The sequence below is a fragment of the Oncorhynchus kisutch genome, linkage group LG17 (assembly GCF_002021735.2).
Source record: "Oncorhynchus kisutch isolate 150728-3 linkage group LG17, Okis_V2, whole genome shotgun sequence".
In the NCBI taxonomy this organism is placed as follows: domain Eukaryota; kingdom Metazoa; phylum Chordata; class Actinopteri; order Salmoniformes; family Salmonidae; genus Oncorhynchus; species Oncorhynchus kisutch.
In genome coordinates, this window is record NC_034190.2 from 33,997,126 (window position 1) to 34,016,791 (window position 19,666).

General features: G+C 43.0%; 1 protein-coding gene across 1 annotated transcript in view; it reads left to right on the forward strand.

Annotated features, from left to right (window-relative positions):
• Nucleotides 1–10,451: 10,451 nt before the first annotated feature.
• LOC109907540 (sodium/potassium-transporting ATPase subunit alpha-3) overlaps nucleotides 10,452–19,666 on the forward strand; it is a 36,163-nt gene continuing 26,948 nt past the window's right edge. Inside the window, exons 1-2 of the mRNA XM_031793629.1 lie at nucleotides 10,452–10,582; nucleotides 10,873–10,956. Coding sequence (XP_031649489.1) covers nucleotides 10,951–10,956 — 6 coding nt within the window. The 5' untranslated portion in view covers nucleotides 10,452–10,582; nucleotides 10,873–10,950. The remainder of the gene's footprint in view (nucleotides 10,583–10,872; nucleotides 10,957–19,666) is intronic.

The window sequence follows — 19,666 nt, forward strand, 5'->3', positions numbered from 1 at the left end:
AGGTGGACTTTAGCTTCATGTAGATCCTTTAAGATAGGGATATTAATAGAACTCAAACATGCTCAGTCATGATCCCTATCTTCCTATGGGGACTGATTAGAAAACATCATCTGGTGGATGGAGGATTAATTGCCTTTGTTCCATAAAGATCAGACTTTAAAAAACACAGTGCAGCGGAATATAGGAGATAATTACTCCACCAATTCATCTCTCTTTCACTTTTTTGCTCACTCACTCTGAATAATTCTCTCCCTCCCACACCTTTCCTGAACCTCCCTTTTATCCCTCTTTTTCTACTGTCTCATTTTACCAATTTCTTTTAATTTAGCACTCTGATTAGGAGGCGAGGTTACCTGACAGACGGTGCCCTATCGACCAGGTTAAAGGTTTCTTGTTCAGTGTACATTCTTGTGGTATATACAGTGCATGGTATTGTTGTCACCAACCTGTATAAGAATGGTAAGGGTTGAGGGTTAGGTTTGAACCGGGATGTTGATAGGAAACTAGGGTTAGAATTATAGGTTTGTGGTTGAGGCTTGGGTTACTGTTGAACCCGGCTGTGGACATGAAGCTAGGGTTCGGGTTGAACCAGGATGTTGATAATAAACTAGGGTTAGGGTTGTTGTTGAGGGTTAGGGTTGAACTAGAATGTGGGTAGGAAACTAGGGTTGTGGTTGAGGCTAGGGTTAGGGTTGAACCTGGATGTGGATATAAAGCTAGGGTTAGGGTTGTGGTTGAGACTAGGATTAGGATTGAACCAGGATGTGGACATGAAGCTAGGGTTAGGTTAGGGTTGTGGTTGAGGGTAGGGTCAGGGTTGAACCAGGATGTGGACATGAAGCTAGGGTTAGGGTTGTGGTTGAGACTAGGATTAGGATTGAACCCGGATGTGGATATGAAGCTAGGGTTAGGTTAGGGTTGTGGTTGAGTCTAGGGTTAGGGTTGAACCAGAATGTGGACATGAAGCTAGGGTTAGGGTTAGGGTTGTGGTTGAGACTAGGATTAGGAAAGAAACCAGGATGTGGATAGGGATTCTGTAGTAGATAGGGATCATGACTGAGCATGTTTTCCAACAGATGAGTTCTATTAATATTTCCCTATCTTCCTATGGGGACTGATTAAAAAAACATCATCTTGTGGATGGAGGGTTAATTGCCTTTGTTCCATAAAGATCACACTTTAAAATAAACAGTGCAGCGGAGGATAGGAGATAATTACTTCACCAATTCACATTCACTCTTTTGCTCACTCACTCTGTTTGTCTAATTTTCTCCCTCCCAGACCTCTTGTGAACCTTCCTGTATCCTTCTCTTTCTACTGTCTAGTTTCCCCCATTACGTTTCATTTTGTCAGCAGCCTGATTAGGAGGCAAGGTTACCTGACAGCCGTTGCCACAGCGACCAGGTTAAGTTCTCTCTCTCTCTCTCTCCTCTCATACTTTCACTATAGGCCAAGTCAAAGAAAGAGATGACGAGGAACAATCTAATATGACTCCAGCATGGTATTTCCCTAGTGGAAATTCCACACATGCTAAAAGCATGGTTTCTACCAGAGACATGGAAATGTCAATAAATGAAAGAGACCAGGGGGTTTGTGTGTTGTGGAGGATGGCAGTTATAGCACTCCTCCATCGCTGTGTGTGTGTGTGCTGTCTTTTAATACCGTACTTACATGGGTTATTGCTCTGTGGTTCCCGTAGTGTCTTTGAGGGGTCAGGAGAATGCAAGGCCAATTAATCGGAGGTCGTTGAGCCTCTCACACTGTGTTACAATGAAAGACGTCTCATTCTAGGCCTACAGCCTGAGGATTTCACTCTGATCTTGAAAATTGGCAGACGACCATCAAATCCTATCAAAATCAATCCAAAAGCTTAGCCAACAGTGTATGCCATTATAAGACATTAGTTCATGTTAGTTCTCCACACGTATCATTCTTATATTTTCACCATAAAACCAATAACTGCCCAGTCTGATCTATACCTTCCTCTCTGTTATAAAGTAGAGTGAATTTGTATTTGATTTGAATAGCCAGGAATTGTTTACATTTTCATAATTAATTGAGTGACATTTACCTTCAGCTACACAGAATATCTCTCCACCGTGCGTTTCCATCTCCTCTCTCCCTTAATTCCTTTCTCGAGCGTGCAGAAGGGCTGTCAACAGTTTAGTGAAAATACCTTTTTTTTTGTTGCAAAAAACATGTTACCACAAACAGATTTCACCTGCAGGAACAAGGTTTGAGAGTCCATGGCATACAGAGTTCAAGTGGAATATCACCTGCTGGGCAGTGAGAGCATGGTCCTCAAAGAGTGGTTGATGCATGCAGTGAAATAAGTGTTATTATGTTTGTTTCTGAGCACATGCTCTGCTGTAAAACTGAAGTAGCTGAGCGGACCGGCGGGAAAGCGCACGGACTCCATCTCTATTTGAGAGCATATAGATGGCATGTATTTTCCCTACTGTCCATGTGATAATGGGCCATTCTAAATCTAAACAAATTGGACATATTAGTAAAGACAAGATTAAATTGAGAAGAGATTGTTGGGTGAAAATGTGATCACTTTTTTACTCATACATTTTTACTAATACTGTGTGACTTTATTCCAAAGCGGTATCCGTAGTCGTTAGATGCCGTGATCACAATATAGTGGCTACATCCAGGAAAGCCAAGGTTCCAAATGCTAGGCTTAAAATAGTGTATAAGAGATCACGCAAAAATATTTTGCCGTGGCCTCTTATGTGGATGATAAAACCATTTGTTGGTCTGATGTGATTAATAAGGAGCATCTAGACACGGCACTTGAGGAATTTATGAAATTGCTTCTTCCAATTGATAAACAAGCACCTGTTAAAAAAATGACTGTTAGAAATCCCAAGGCTCCATGGATTGATGAGGAATTGAACAACTGTATGGTTTGAAAGAGACGGGGCAAAAGGAGTGGCTAGTAAGTCTGGCTGTACATCTGATTTATTGCAAATTAAGAAATGATGTGACTGAACTAAAATTATGGGCAGAAACACACATTCAACTCTCTTTCATCGAATCAGATGGTTTATCTATCACAAAACCATTTGATGGTGCCAATTATTTGAATGATTATGTCAGTTTAGTGTGAACCCCTTTAACTCCACCCAACACAGGATTCAATGTTCTCCAGCACACAACCCCAGCACAGAACCCCAGCACACAACCCCAGCATACAACCCCAGCATACAATCCCAGCACAGAAGACCAGAACAGGTAAGTATGCTTAAGGTCAATTTTAATTTAAATTCATGGGGTTAACATGGATCAGGCCCCGTTTCCCCACAGCAGACTGTGTCGACACAGTAGAGCCTCCCCTCAGGTAGGTTACCTTCCCCCTTACTACCTCAGGTACGTATCGGGCATGCGGAAGTGACACGCCGCATTATTCTGATATGGCACTGCAACAATATAGTTATACCAAGGGAAGGCACTGCAAACAATATGGTGAAAGGCACTACAATCTAACCCTGGTGCTGAACAGAGTATGGGGGCCTTCGTTGGCCCTGCACTACTATGCCAACCCCTCTAAAGAACTCTCCTGCTATAGGACAAAATAGGGAGGGTGAAAGACAGACATGACAACATCTCTGTATGGCGATATCCAGATCCGCACAGCTGCCTGTCCTGGAACGCACCTGGTCTGAGAATTTGGTTGGCGAAGTCGTCTCTGGCCCTGCCTCCACTTTCAGTGGTGTGGCAAAATGGCCCAGAGAGAGAAAGAGTAGTGTTAGGGGAACCCAGGAAGAATGGCGTCCCTTATTTGGCAGAGCTAAAGCTCCTAGATGTGCGTTGTACCAATGCCTATCTCGGTCCTCTGCTCTCAGAGCACCACTCAGCTCCAGAGCCCCAGTTCATTTGGAAACTGTCATGGTCAAAACATATTGCTTCAATAGTTGTAAATAAAAAATGGGGAGGTCTATCAGTGATAAAAAGATTATCTGGATTTTTGGCACCACACTCCACAAAGAAAGCGGCAAGTATATTTCATATTCTCAGAACCCAACAATAAGAAACATTCATGTGTTGGAAATTCCAAATGTATCTGTGTCATCATACACACAGCACTGGCACACACACACTTACCCCAAACATGCCAACAGGGGACTTTTCACAGTCCCCAAGTCCAGAGCAAATTCAAGGAAATGTACAGTATTATACAGAGCCATGATTGCATGGAACTCTCCATCCATCTCATATAACGCAAGTGAACAGCAAACCTTGTTTCAAAGAACAAATGAGGCAACATCTTATGGCACAACGCCTCACCCCCATGTGACCTAGTTTTTGTGTGTATGTACTGACATGTATGTGTAACGAATAGATGCGCACACATACACACACACAAGTATTTTGTCTGTAATGTATCTTTCATTATGTATCAGACCCCAGTAAGACTAGCTATCGCCATGGGTGTCAGTTATTGCAGATCCTAATCAAATAAAATAAAAATCACACACACACACACACACAAATAATCATAAAACACAAATTCCTTTTTTATTTCCAGTGTCAAGGCACTCCAGGTACTCACCCAATTGGATACAAAAATAATCTTGTAAAGCTAGAGCCTTATGCTTTCAAGTGTGTTACAATGGTATCAGATTAATGAGTGTGTGTTCTCTCTGGACTGTTCTCATTGCATTTACATGCATGCCACCACAACTGACTTTGGTGTGGAGAGATGAGAGACGCATAGAGACCACAGCTAACTTTGGTGTGGAGAGATAAGAGACACATAGAGACCACAGCTAACTTTGGTGTGGAGAGATAAGAGACACATAGAGACCACAGCTGACTTTGGTGTGGAGAGATAAGAGATGCATGAAGACCACAGCTGACTTTGGTGTGGAGAGATGAGAGACGCATAGAGACCACAGCTGACTTTGGTGTGGAGAGATAAGAGACGCATAGAGACCACATCTAACTTTGGTGTGGAGAGATGAGAGAAGCATAGAGACCACAGCTGACTTTGGTGTGGAGAGATAAGAGACACATAAAGACCACAGCTGACTTTGGTGTGGCGGGATAAGAGACGCATAGAGACTACAGCTAACTTTGGTGTGGCGAGATAAGAGATGCATAGAGACCACAGCTGACTTTGGTGTGGAGAGATAAGAGATGCATAGAGACCACAGCTGACTTTGGTGTGGAGAGATAAGAGACGCATAGAGACCACAGCTGACTTTGGTGTGGAGAGATGAGACGCATAGAGACCACAGCTAACTTTGGTGTGGAGAGATAAGAGATGCATAGAGACCACAGCTGACTTTGGTGTGGAGAGAGAGATAAGAGACGCATAGAGACCACAGCTAACTTTGGTGTGGAGAGATAAAAGACGCATAGAGACCACAGCTAACTTTGGTGTGGAGGGATAAGAGACCCATAGAGACCACAGCTGACTTTGGTGTGGAGAGATAAGAGACGCATAAAGACCACAGCTAACTTTGGTGTGGAGAGATAAGAGATGCATAGAGACCACAGCTGACTTTGGTGTGGAGACATAAGAGACGCATAGAGACCACAGCTAACTTTGGTGTGGAGAGATAAGAGACACATAGAGACCACAGCTAACTTTGGTGTGGAGAGATAAGAGACGCATAGAGACCACAGCTAACTTTGGTGTGGAGAGATAAGAGATGCATGAAGACCACAGCTGACTTTGGTGTGGAGAGATAAGAGACACATAGAGACCACAGCTAACTTTGGTGAGGAGGTATAAGAGATGCATGAAGACCACAGATGACTTTGGTGTGGAGAGATAAGAGAGGCATAGAGACCACAGCTAACTTTTGTGTGGAGAGATGAGAGATGCATGGAGACCACAGCTGACTTTGGTGTGGAGAGATAATAGATGCATGAAGACCACTGCTGACTTTGGTGTGGAGAGATAAGAGATGCATGGAGACCACAGCTGACTTTGGTGTGGAGAGATAAGAGACGCATAGAGACCACAGCTAACTTTGGTGTGGAGAGATAAGAGACGCATAGAGACCACAGCTAACTTTGGTGTGGAGAGATAAGAGACGCATAGAGACCACAGCTAACTTTGGTGTGGAGAGATGAGAGAAGCATAGAGACCACAGCTGACTTTGGTGTGGAGAGATAAGAGACACATAGAAATTTCAATTTACCCCCCAAAAAATGACATTTTCGTCTTTTGAGCTTCTAGTCATGAAATCTATGCAGCCTACTCAATCACTTTTTATAGCTACTGTTTACAGGCCTCCTGGGCCATATACAGCGTTTCTCACTGAGTTCCCTGAATTCCTATCGGACCTTGTAGTCATAGCAGATAATATTCTAATCTTTGGTGACTTTAATATTCACATGGAAAAGTCCACAGACCCACTCCAAAAGGCTTTCGGAGCCATCATCGACTCAGTGGGTTTTGTCCAACATGTCTCTGGACCCACTCACTGTCACAGTCATACGCTGGACCTAGTTTTGTCCCATGGAATAAATGTGGTGGATCTTAATGTTTTTCCTCATAATCCTGGACTATCGGACCACCATTTTATTACGTTTGCAATTGCAACAAATAATCTGCTTAGACCCCAACCAAGGAACATCAAAAGTCGTGCTATAAATTCACAGACAACACAAAGATTCCTTGATGCCCTTCCAGACTCCCTCTGCCTACCCAAGGACGCCAGAGGACAAAAATCAGTTAACCACCTAACTGAGGATCTCAATTTAACCTTGCGCAATACCCTAGATGCAGTTGCACCCCTAAAAACTAAAAAAATGTCTCATAAGAAACTAGCTCCCTGGTACACAGAAAATACCCGAGCTCTGAAGCAAGCTTCCAGAAAATTGGAACGGAAATGGCGCCACACCAAACTGGAAGTCTTCCGACTAGCTTGGAAGGACGCTACCGTGCAGTACCGTAGAGCCCTTACTGCTGCTCGATCATCCTATTTTTCTAACTTAATTGAGGAAAATAAGAACAATCCGAAATTCCTTTTTAATACTGTCGCAAAGCTAACTAAAAAGCAGCATTCCCCAAGAGAGGATGACTTTCACTTTAGCAGTGATAAATTCATGAACTTCTTTGAGGAAAAGATTATGATTATTAGAAAGCAAATTACGGACTCCTCTTTAAACCTGCGTATTCCTCCAAACCTCAGTTGTCCTGAGTCTGCACAACTCTGCCAGGACCTAGGATCAAGAGAGACGCTCAAGTGTTTTAGTACTATATCTCTTGACACAATGATGAAAATAATCATGGCCTCTAAACCTTCAAGCTGCATACTGGACCCTATTCCAACTAAACTACTGAAAGAGCTGCTTCCTGTGCTTGGCCCTCCTATGTTGAACATAATAAACGGCTCTCTATCCACTGGATGTGTACCAAACTCACTAAAAGTGGCAGTAATAAAGCCTCTCTTGAAAAAGCCAAACCTTGACCCAGAAAATATAAAAAACTATCGGCCTATATCGAATCTTCGATTCCTCTCAAAATTTTTAGAGAAGGCTGTTGCGCAGCAACTCACTGCCTTCCTGAAGACAAACAATGTATACGAAATGCTTCAGTCTGGTTTTAGACCCCATCATAGCACTGACACGGCACTTGTGAAGGTGGTAAATGACATTTTAATGGCATCGGACCGAGGCTCTGCATCTGTCCTCGTGCTCCTAGACCTTAGTGCTGCTTTTGATACCATCGATCACCACATTCTTTTGGAGAGATTGGAAACCCAAATTGGTCTACACGGACATGTTCTGGCCTGGTTTAGATCTTATCTGTCGGAAAGATATCAGTTTGTCTCTGTGAATGGTTTGTCCTCTGACAAATCAACTGTAAATTTCGGTGTTCCTCAAGGTTCCGTTTTAGGACCACTATTGTTTTCACTATATATTTTACCTCTTGGGGATGTTATTCGAAAACATAATGTAAACTTTCACTGCTATGCGGATGACACACAGCTGTACATTTCAATGAAACATGGTGAAGCCCCAAAATTGCCCTCGCTAGAAGCATGTGTTTCAGACATAAGGAAGTGGATGGCTGCAAACTTTCTACTATTAAACTCGGACAAAACAGAGATGCTTGTTCTAGGTCCCAAGAAACAAAGAGATCTTCTGTTGAATCTGACAATTAATCTTAATGGTTGTACAGTCCTCTCAAATAAAACTGTGAAGGACCTCGGCGTTACTCTGGACCCTGATCTCTCTTTTGAAGAACATATCAAGACCATTTCGAGGACAGCTTTTTTCCATCTACGTAACATTGCAAAAATCAGAAACTTTCTGTCCAAAAATGATGCAGAAAAATTAATCCATGCTTTTGTCACTTCTAGGTTAGACTACTGCAATGCTCTATTTTCCGGCTACCCGGATAAAGCACTAAATAAACTTCAGTTAGTGCTAAATACGGCTGCTAGAATCCTGACTAGAACCAAAAAATGTGATCATATTACTCCAGTGCTAGCCTCTCTACACTGGCTTCCTGTCAAAGCAAGGGCTGATTTCAAGGTTTTACTGCTAACCTACAAAGCATTACATGGGCTTGCTCCCACCTATCTCTCTGATTTGGTCCTGCCGTACATACCTACACGTACGCTACGGTCACAAGACGCAGGCCTCCTAATTGTCCCTAGAATTTCTAAGCAAACAGCTGGAGGCAGGGCTTTCTCCTATAGAGCTCCATTTTTATGGAACGGTCTGCCTACCCATGTCAGAGACGCAAACTCGGTCTCAACCTTTAAGTCTTTACTGAAGACTCATCTCTTCAGTGGGTCATATGATTGAGTGTAGTCTGGCCCAGGAGTGGGAAGGTGAACGGAAAGGCTCTGGAGCAACGAACCGCCCTTGCTGTCTCTGCCTGGCCGGTTCCCCTCTTTCCACCGGGATTCTCTGCCTCTAACCCAATTACAGGGGCTGAGTCACTGGCTTGCTGGGGCTCTCTCATGCCGTCCCTGGAGGGGGTGCGTCACCTGAGTGGGTTGATTCACTGTTGTGGTCATCCTGTCTGGGTTGGCGCCCCCCCCCTTGGGTTGTGCCGTGGCGGAGATCTTTGTGGGCTATACTCAGCCTTGTCTCAGGATGGTAAGTTGGTGGTTGAAGATATCCCTCTAGTGGTGTGGGGGGTGTGCTTTGGCAAAGTGGGTGGGGTTATATCCTTCCTGTTTGGCCCTGTCCGGGGGTGTCCTCGGATGGGGCCACAGTGTCTCCTGACCCCTCCTGTCTCAGCCTCCAGTATTTATGCTGCAGTAGTTTATGTGTCGGGGGGCTGGGGTCAGTTTGTTATATCTGGAGTACTTCTCCTGTCCTATTCGGTGTCCTGTGTGAATCTAAGTGTGCGTTCTCTAATTCTCTCCTTCTCTCTTTCTTTCTCTCTCTCGGAGGACCTGAGCCCTAGGACCATGCCCCAGGACTACCTGACATGATGACTCCTTGCTGTCCCCAGTCCACCTGACCATGCTGCTGCTCCAGTTTCAACTTCCACCTGACTGTGCTGCTGCTCCAGTTTCAACTGTTCTGCCTTATTATTATTCGACCATGCTGGTCATTTATGAACATTTGAACATCTTGGCCATGTTCTGTTATAATCTCCACCCGGCACAGCCAGAAGAGGACTGGCCACCCCACATAGCCTGGTTCCTCTCTAGGTTTCTTCCTAGGTATTGGCCTTTCTAGGGAGTTTTTCCTAGCCACCGTGCTTCTACACCTGCATTGCTTGCTGTTTGGGGTTTTAGGCTGGGTTTCTGTACAGCACTTTGAGATATCAGCTGATGTACGAAGGGCTATATAAATAAATTTGATTTGATTTGATTTGACATAGAGACCACAGCTAACTTTGGTGTGGAGAGATAAGAGATGCATAGAGACCACAGCTGACTTTGGTGTGGAGAGATAAGAGACGCATAGAGACCACAGCTAACTTTGGTGTGGAGAGATAAGAAACGCATAGAGACCACAGCTGACTTTGGTGTGGAGAGATAAGAGATGCATGGAGACCACAGCTGACAGTGGGGCCTTAGACGGAGGTAATTGAGAGGAACACTACAGTGTAGTAACAGATTGATCATTGGGGAGGGACAGTGCCAGTCTATTCATTTGTTCTCGAAATAGGGAGGACATTCTTGAGCATAGCCTTTGTATTTATAGCTGCAGGAGAGACTCCATAACGTCATTGACGTGTTGTGAAGACCCTCTCTCAAGAGATAGGCTAACTGTCAAGCAAACTGCTAAGTATGAAAGTATAAACGTTTTCATAGTTGTTAGACAGTTGATCTGTCAAGCCTTATCTCACTTCAATTATTGGCAAATGTTAGACCATCCTGACGCAAAGTTGGACTGGTGATTTGTCATTTGTCTTTTTGTAATGCGACCTATTGTGGCGCAGAATGGTCTGTGGTTGGATTATAGTTGCGAGTGCCACTGATTACATAGCGCACTTGCAATAGGTCTGTCCTGCTTTGCGTGTCTATGGGAGTGCCAGTGCATCTCACACACCCACTGGCATTTCTTTCACACGCGGAGTGGTGTGGAGAGTGGAAAGGGAGAATCCGAATATCGCTAACCAAGACGCTCGGCTCTTCAATTTGACCTGGTATCATTTTCACGTCATACAGAGCAACGCTTATTGCTAGGATGCTTGTAATTGTATATTACACATAAAACGGCCCCTTTAATTTGTTTTTGTTGGGGGGGGGGCGGCGAATACAATTTGGCATAGGTATTCAATGAAACCTTGCCTTCTCACGTATTCCTATGCCGTTCCTCTTTTAAATGAAATCTGATCATTTATTATTAGAGCAAAAGCCAATTGTGTCAGGAAGAAGAGCGTTTGTTCCTCAAATTTGTCGAGTTACAGTTTCCTCTTCTGTTTTTATACTACAGCCTACTATCAGCTTTTCTGCTTTGAAACCAGCCTAAAACAGTTTCATCTGCTGAGGATACCCGACTGACTGAGCGGAGATGGGGGTAAGAGCTATTTCCATTCTAATTGGTGTGCGTAACAATGAGTTTATGAATGGGTAGCTGTAACCTATGGGGAATGTGTAACGCACCTTAATGATAATAAATATCATATTAGAATGGCATAGTCCACTATAGTATTTCGATGGCTTGTGATACCATGGCAAATTGGTGTGACTTTACTTGCATGACTGTTAAACGTGTGCAGTGTAGCTATTTATGTCTATGTTGATTCAATGCAATTTCCCAATACCTTTTAATTACTGTCTATTCTTTCGTTACATTACATTATATTTTCTTGCCATGTCTGTGTTAAATAGCAACATTACTGACATTCTTATAATCTGCTATCTGCCCTGTTTTCCGAATTGCACCCGAACCGATCCGCGACACACTTCCACTCTTCTCCTCTCCAGACGCCAGTCGGTGTCATAATGGAGTTACCGGGAGAGGGGAATCTGTTGTTTCATTCCCGCTCCAAAATGGACATTAATAACGCTAAACATATGTAGGCTATCGATGGATGGACCTCGTGCCAAATTGAAAACAAGCTGTTCTCTAAACCCAAATCCCAAATTAGCCTGATGTTTTTTTTGGCCATTCACTATTTGGATACTATATTCCATTGAATTTGAATGGCACATATAGATCTTGCCAATAAGAATTACAATATTTAGGCTAGGCTACCGAAGAAAGGCAATGGTGATGCAGTAAGGATGGCGGACAACTTTATCAATCCTCGACATCTCATTAAATCTAAAAAGGTCTAATTCCATTACATTTTGAGTCTGGTTGTCATCATTTAGTTTCACGTTTTGACACCTTGCTTTTATTGCACACTGATGGCCTCCGTGATTGTAATCTGGAATTGATGGAGAGGCGACGGGGACATATTCAGAGGGTGGGTGTGGGATACTAAATGCCGATAGATAATATTTGAATTGTCGACCACTTGTTTTATATCCATCCTACAGAGTAATATTTTAAGTCACGGAAGCTGTGAAAGTCGTTGCTTATGGATATACCGAAAGGGAATTAGTGGAGAGGTTCGGTTGGGGTACCAATCGGCGCAGACAGCTGCGTCAAAATGGATGCCCAATTCCCCATTTCGATGTGGGTTAGGGAGGTTGTCGTAGCCTAATAATCAAACATGCCAGTGCATGATTCTAACAGAAAACATTGCTCATTTCCAGTGGCGATTTTGGCATATAAATCTTGGTGGGGCAAAACAAAATGATGTGGGATGCATGCCACAACACAAGCAAAGCCACAACACAACACTAAACAATACATTAATTGAACTATACCATTGCTACACCTGGCTATCAGGGGAGCCTTGTCTGGCAACGAAACAGTTCATTCAGCCTCATTTACTGCCTTTTAAAAACCCATAACTGATATGGCTGACTTGCTTAAACAAATGTGGTTTCTACTGACAATTGAGATGTACACGCTATAAGGGGAAGACAAGCAGATGAGAGGCAATCTGTAATTTTGATTAAGACATTCATTTTGAAATGTACAGTGACAGAATTCAGAACATGGGCCGTTCTTACAGTGTTCTCCCTGTACACCAAGTCAGAACCGTAGGATAAATAAAGGGGGCATTTAAGCAGACAATGAAAGCTCTTACAATATTCAATGATTACATTTATCAAAAACATGTTATAGGCTTCATGTGCACCACCAAGTCAGAACAGTAGGTGAAATTAAAAGGTGAAAATAGAGCAAATTATTAGGGTGAGGCTACTAACATCTTACTACACAACATACACTTAGTATTACTTTCTTAGCTACAGGACACATACAGTTGAAGTCGGAAGTTTACATACACTTAGGTTGGAGTCATTAAAACTCGTTTTTTAACCACTCCACAAATTTCTTGGTAATTAACAAACTATATTTTTGGCAAGTTGGTTAGGACATCTACTTTGTGCATGACACAATAAATTTTTCCAACAATTGTCTACAGACAAATTATTCCACTTGTAATTCACAATTCCAGTGGGTCAGAAGTTTACATGTATGTATGTAAACTTCCAACTTCAACTGTATCTCCCTGGCATATTACATAATTTATGCAGCAGCATACAATACATTTTTGGACTCACCTTGTGATGAAGCCACATGGTCCTTCATGGGCAAATTTTATCATCAAACTTTGTCATCAAAGTCTGACATTTCTCTGGATTTAAGGTGCTTTCAAGACAACTGGGAACTCGAAGAAAAAAAAGTTGAATCATGATGACGTCAGTGATCTTCAGGTAATAGCCCTAGTACGAGGGCCGAGTTCCCAATTTACAATTCTGAGTTGGATGAAAGTTCAAAACGTATTTTCCCAGTCGTAGCTTGTTTTTCCAGAGTTCCCAGTGGTTTTGAACTCACTAAAGTCATATTTTGCTGTTCCAAGTTAACAGGGGTTTTGAGCTCTGCATAAATCATGCTTCATTTACAGCATGGCCAATGTTGATGTTTATAATTTTTAACTAGGAAAAGAGACCCTTAATCTTAGACTTGGGACCACACATTCACTCCACTGATTCCTTTCAAACCACTCATTGTTGAAGTTGCAATTTCCAACTGTGATGTTTATGTCCAATGGCCGATGAGCACCGATACGTTTTATCTGTCATTTATCTTCCTTATTTATCTTCATATGACGAGGATTAAAAAGGATTTGAGTGACAGAACACTGAGGCAATCACGGCGCCACGCTCCGTATTTTCTGCTGCCTTGCCCCACCGCTAGGAGCGTGGTCGCACTGAGCTAGGCTGAAACACCTGCATTTTGGAGCTGCCTTACTCAAGAAAACATAAAAGAAACCATGTTTGTATGCGGCTTTATTAACTCAATGATATATATATTTTTTACATGATTTGCAAACAGATATGTGATATGTATTAATGCCAAAATAACATGAAATACAGGCAAGCCCCCAAAAATTCCCTGCCCCAATGACGGGTCGCCACTGCTCATTTCATTTCTATCTGACACAGACTGCCAAAATCCTATTGATTAGTCATGGCAAAAATACAAAATGTTCCAATCCATCGTGGTATATCCTGCCTTAAACCACTGAATTCATAGTTTGTGATGAAATATTTTCCATGCTATCCAGGATCCTTTGGATGTCCCTACCCCATTGAAATTTGAAATGGTTAAGATTATGGTTAGCGTAAGGGTTAAAGTTAGGGTTAGGGTTTACGCTAGGCATATCCAAAGGATCCTGAATAGCACTGGCCAATGAAATACACAGGCCCTTACTCCTTTAGTTGGACCTAATTTGGGGCTACAGTTTATCTCACGGGACGAGTATTAAGGCTATCATCAGTCTACTTGAAATGGTGTCACGCTGTCATGGTCGTAATTCCCGTCGGATAGCCCGGAGAGGGGGACCGCGTACAACTCAATCATTTTCACACTTCAAACAGGGAGTCTGGCCAGAGCGAGCGGACTAAGGCTAGGATTCGTTGACATACCGCCATGGGGGGATAAAAACGGGGTGGTCAGGTTTATAAATTGTTATAGTTGACAAGACACCAAGGCCATCCAAATCAATCAATTGAGGCTGCACAGGGACAAAATATGGGAGTAGGTCAACCATTGAATTAGGCCTTGTGGTGGAGTGGTTCCTGCCGGAGACACTGATTTGAGACGATACCCCATAGAATGAGGGAGGGACTGATGGAGAATGTGGTAGGGAGGAAAGATAGCAGGGAAGTCTCTGTGGTGAGCAGTGGTGGAGAAAGTATCCAATTGTCATACTTGTGTCAAAGTAAAGATTCCTTAAAATAAAATGACTTGAGTTAAAGTAACCCAGGAAAATACTACTTGAGTAAAAGTCCAAAAGTATTTGGTTTTAAATATACTTAAGTACCAAAATTAAATATAATTGCTAAAATATACTTAAGTATCAAAAGTAAATGTAAAAAGCATTATCACATTTCAGGTAAGACCCGAATGCAGACTGTGTCGAAGTAACAATGTTTATTACAGCAACAGGGGCAGGCAAACGACAGGTCAAGGCAGGCAGGGGTCAATAATCCAGAGTAGTGGGGTAAAGGTACAGGACGGCAGGATCAGGGCAGGCAGAAAAGGGAAAAACAGGGAAAAACGGACAATCAAGAGACAGGAACAGAGGGAAAGATGCTGGTAGACTTGACGAAACAAAATGAACTGGCAACAGACAGAGAACACAGGTATAAATACATAGGGGAAAATGGGCGACACCTGGAGGGGTTGGAGACAAGCACGAAAACAGGTGAAACCGATCAGCCGTGACAAGCATTTAAAATTCTTTATATTAAGCAAACCAGACAGTACCATTTTTTATGTATGTATAGCCAGGGGCACACTCCAACCCTCATCATTTACAAATGAAGCATGTGTGTTTAGTGAGTCCGCCAGAATGACCAGGGATGTTCTTTTGATAGCTGTATGAAATTGGACCATTTTCGTGTCCTGCCAAGCATTCAAAATGTAACGAGTACTTTTTGGTGTCATGGAAAATGTATGGAATATTGCAGTGCTATCTGTGCCACTAGAGATTCTGGGTTCATGTCCAGGCTCTGTCACAGCCGGCCGTGACCAGGAAGACTCATGGGACGGTGCACAGTTGGGCCAGCATCGTCCGGGTTAGGGGAGGGTTTGGCCGGCAGGGATGTCATTGTCCCATCGCGCACTAGCGACTCCTGAGGCGGGCCGGGTGCAGTGCATGCTGACACGGTCGACAGGTGTACGGTGTATCGTCCGACACATTGGTGCGGCTGGCTTCCGGGTTAAGTGGGCATTGTGTCAAGAAGAAGTGCTGCTTGGTTGGGTTGTGTTTCGGGTGACGGACGGCTCTCAACGTTCGCCTATGCCAAGTCCGTACGGGAGTTGCAGCGATGAGACAAGACTGTAACTACCAATTGGATACCATGAAACTGGGGTGAAAAAGGTGTAAAAAATATATATATATATGTATAATAAATTAGATTGATGAGGGAAAAAACGATTGAATCCATTTTAGAATTGGGCTGTAATGTAGAAGGGTCTTGGTCAGCCATTGTTATGATTGATGGCTGAGAAGAAGAGTGACGGCTAGATTATGTCTTCTGTTTTATTTCCTCCATGGCTGCCATTAATGTCCTTGGTGTTGGCTGTGAATGAATAACCAATCCCAGTGCTTCATTGGGAGACTGCTGTGGATGATGGAATGTGTTTGTGTTTAAGTGCATGTAAAGTATGTGTGTGTGTATGTATGTACTGCATGTATGTGTGAGACAGAAGATGTACATTGAGGGGGGCAGTTCTGCTATATGTATACAGTAATATACAGTAATCTGCTGTGACTACTGCATATAGCCTGCCCTATACAGAGCATTTAGAAAGTATTCAGACCCCTTGACTTTACCAAATTTTCTTATGTTACTAAAATAGATTAAATCACTGTTTTCCCTCATCAATCTACACACAATACCCCATAATGACAAAGCAAAAACTGTTTTTAAGATTTGTTTTTCAAATTGATAAAAAAACTAAAATATCACATGTACATAAGTATTCAGACTCTTTATTCAGTACTTTGTTGAAGCACCTTTGGCAGCGATTACAGCCTCGGGTCTTCTTGGGTATGACGCGACAAGCTTGGCACACCTGTATTTGGGGAGTTTCTCCCATTCTTCTCTGTAGATCCTCTCAAGCTCTGTCAGGTTCGAAGGGGAGCGTCTCTGCACGGCTATTTTCAGGACTCTCCAGAGATGTTCGATAGGATTCATGTCCAGGCTCTGGCTGGGCCACTCAAGGTAATTCCGAGACTTGTCCCTAGGCCACTCCTGCGTTGTCTTGGCTGTGTGTTTAGGGTCGTTGTCCTGATGGAAGGTGAACCTCCGCCCCAGTCTGAGGCCCTGTGTGCTCTGGAACAGGTTTTCATCAAGAATCTCTCCGTACCTTGCTCTGTTCATCTTTCCCTCGATCCTGACTGGTCTTCCAGTCCCTGAAACTGAAAAACATCCCCACAGCATGATGCTGCCACCACCTTGCTTCACCATAGGGATGGTGCCAGGTTTCCTCCAGATATAACGCTGGGCATTTAGGCCAATAAGTTCAATATTGGTTTCATCACACCAGAGAATCTAGGTTCTCTTGGTCTGAGAGTCCTTTAGGTGCCTTTTGGCAAATTCCAAGCGGGCTGTTATGTGCATTTTACTGAGGAGTGGCTTTCGTCTGGCCACTACCATAAGGTCTGATTGGTGGAGTGCTGCAGAGATGGTTATCCTTCTGGAAGGTTCTCTCATCTCCACAGAGGAACTCTGGAGCTCTTTCAGAGTGACCATCTGGTTCTTGGTCACGTCCCTAACCAAGGCCCTTCTACCCTGATTGCTCAGTGGCAAGGCGGCCAGCTTTAGGAAGAGTCTTGGTGGTTCCAAACTTCTTCAATTTAAGTATAATTTAGGCCACTGTGTTCTTGGGGCCCTTCAATGCTGCAGAAATGTTTTTGTACCCTTCCCCAGATCTGTGCATCCACATAATCCTGTCTCTGAGCTCTATGGACAATTCCTTTGACCTCATGGCTTGGTTTTTGCTCTGACATGGACTGTCAACTGTGGGACCTTATATAGACAGGTGTGTGACTTTCCAAATCATGTCCAATCAATTTTATTTACCACAGGTGGACTCCAATGATGAATGGAAACAGGATGTTCCTGAGCTCACGTTCAAGTCTCATGGCAAAGGGTTTGAATAGTTATGTAAATAAGGTAATTCTGTTTTTAAATGTTTGATACATTTGCAAATGTCATAATGTATTGTGTGTAGATTGATGTGATTGATTTTAGAATAAGGCTGTAAGGTAACAAAATGTGGAAAAAGTCAAGGGGTCTGAATACTTTCTGAATGTGCTGTATGTAATGTGTAACGTTTCTTGACAGCATCTGCTAAGTTATAGGACCTGTATTGGTTTGTCTCCTCTCTATCAATGTCTGATTTATTGAACTAGTCTGGAATCTGAATAACCTGAGGACAGCCGATAAGCCACATGGTCTCCACTTTGAGTACAGCAAGTGTCGTAGTGTGCCCATGATATAGCTCTCATTTGCATTCTCCTCCCCACCCCTCCTCTGTTGTGATTGGTTGAGCAACACCCTTGCCCCAATTGTCAATCCAATAAATCAGTTTCAGTTGTACAACCATTATGCATCAGGTGAATCTATGTTGGTTAAACGTTAGCGTATACTAGAGTCCAACATGGACATGGACATCAAAGTAACACTTTGTGTAAAAATCTCAATACAGAATTGTAAGTCATTCTACAGTTAGATTCTGAGATGTTTTTCAGATTGAGGCATAGTTTTGATGAAGATTTAGACCATGTCTAAAATTCAAAAATTTCTGCGAGTATCTTATCATCATGACCAATACACAACCATACAGCCCCCCCCCCCCCCCACAAAAAAAAGTGATGACATTGCATTCAAAGTTGCTTTCAAATGCAGCGTTGTGTCAAGGCGTTGGTGACGGGGGGGAACTCCTTGTACAGTGTCTTGCGAAAGTATTCGGCCCCCTTGAACTTTGCGACCTTTTGCCACATTTCAGGCTTCAAACATAAAGATATAAAACTGTATTTTTTGTGAAGAATCAACAAGTGGGACACAATCATGAAGTGGAACGACATTTATTGGATATTTCAAACTTTTTTAACAAATCAAAAACTGAAAAAGTAGGCGTGCAAAATTATTCAGCCCCCTTAAGTTAATACTTTGTAGCGCCACCTTTTGCTGCGATTACAGCTGTAAGTCGCTTGGGGTATGTCTCTATCAGTTTTGCACATCGAGAGACTGACATTTTTTCCCATTTCTCCTTGCAAAACAGCTCGAGCTCAGTGAGGTTGGATGGAGAGCATTTGTGAACAGCAGTTTTCAGTTCTTTCCACAGATTCTCGATTGGATTCAGGTCTGGACTTTGACTTGGCCATTCTAACACCTGGATATGTTTATTTTTGAACCATTCCATTGTAGATTTTGCTTTATGTTTTGGATCATTGTCTTGTTGGAAGACAAATCTCCGTCCCAGTCTCAGGTCTTTTGCAGACTCCATCAGGTTTTCTTCCAGAATGGTCCTGTATTTGGCTCCATCCATCTTCCCATCAATTTTAACCATCTTCCCTGTCCCTGCTGAAGAAAAGCAGGCCCAAACCATGATGCTGCCACCACCATGTTTGACAGTGGGGATGGTGTGTTCAGGGTGATGAGCTGTGTTGCTTTTACGCCAAACATAACGTTTTGCATTGTTGCCAAAAAGTTCAATTTTGGTTTCATCTGACCAGAGCACCTTCTTCCACATGTTTGGTGTGTCTCCCAGGTGGCTTGTGGCAAACTTTAAACGACACTTTTTATGGATATCTTTAAGAAATGGCTTTCTTCTTGCCACTCTTCCATAAAGGCCAGATTTGTGCAATATACGACTGATTGTTGTCCTATGGACAGAGTCTCCCACCTCAGCTGTAGATCTCTGCAGTTCATCCAGAGTGATCATGGGCCTCTTGGCTGCATCTCTGATCAGTCTTCTCCTTGTATGAGCTGAAAGTTTAGAGGGACAGCCAGGTCTTGGTAGATTTTCAATGGTCTGATACTCCTTCCATTTCAATATTATCGCTTGCACAGTGCTCCTTGGGATGCTTAAAGCTTGGGAAATCTTTTTGTATCCAAATCCGGCTTTAAACTTCTTCACAACAGTA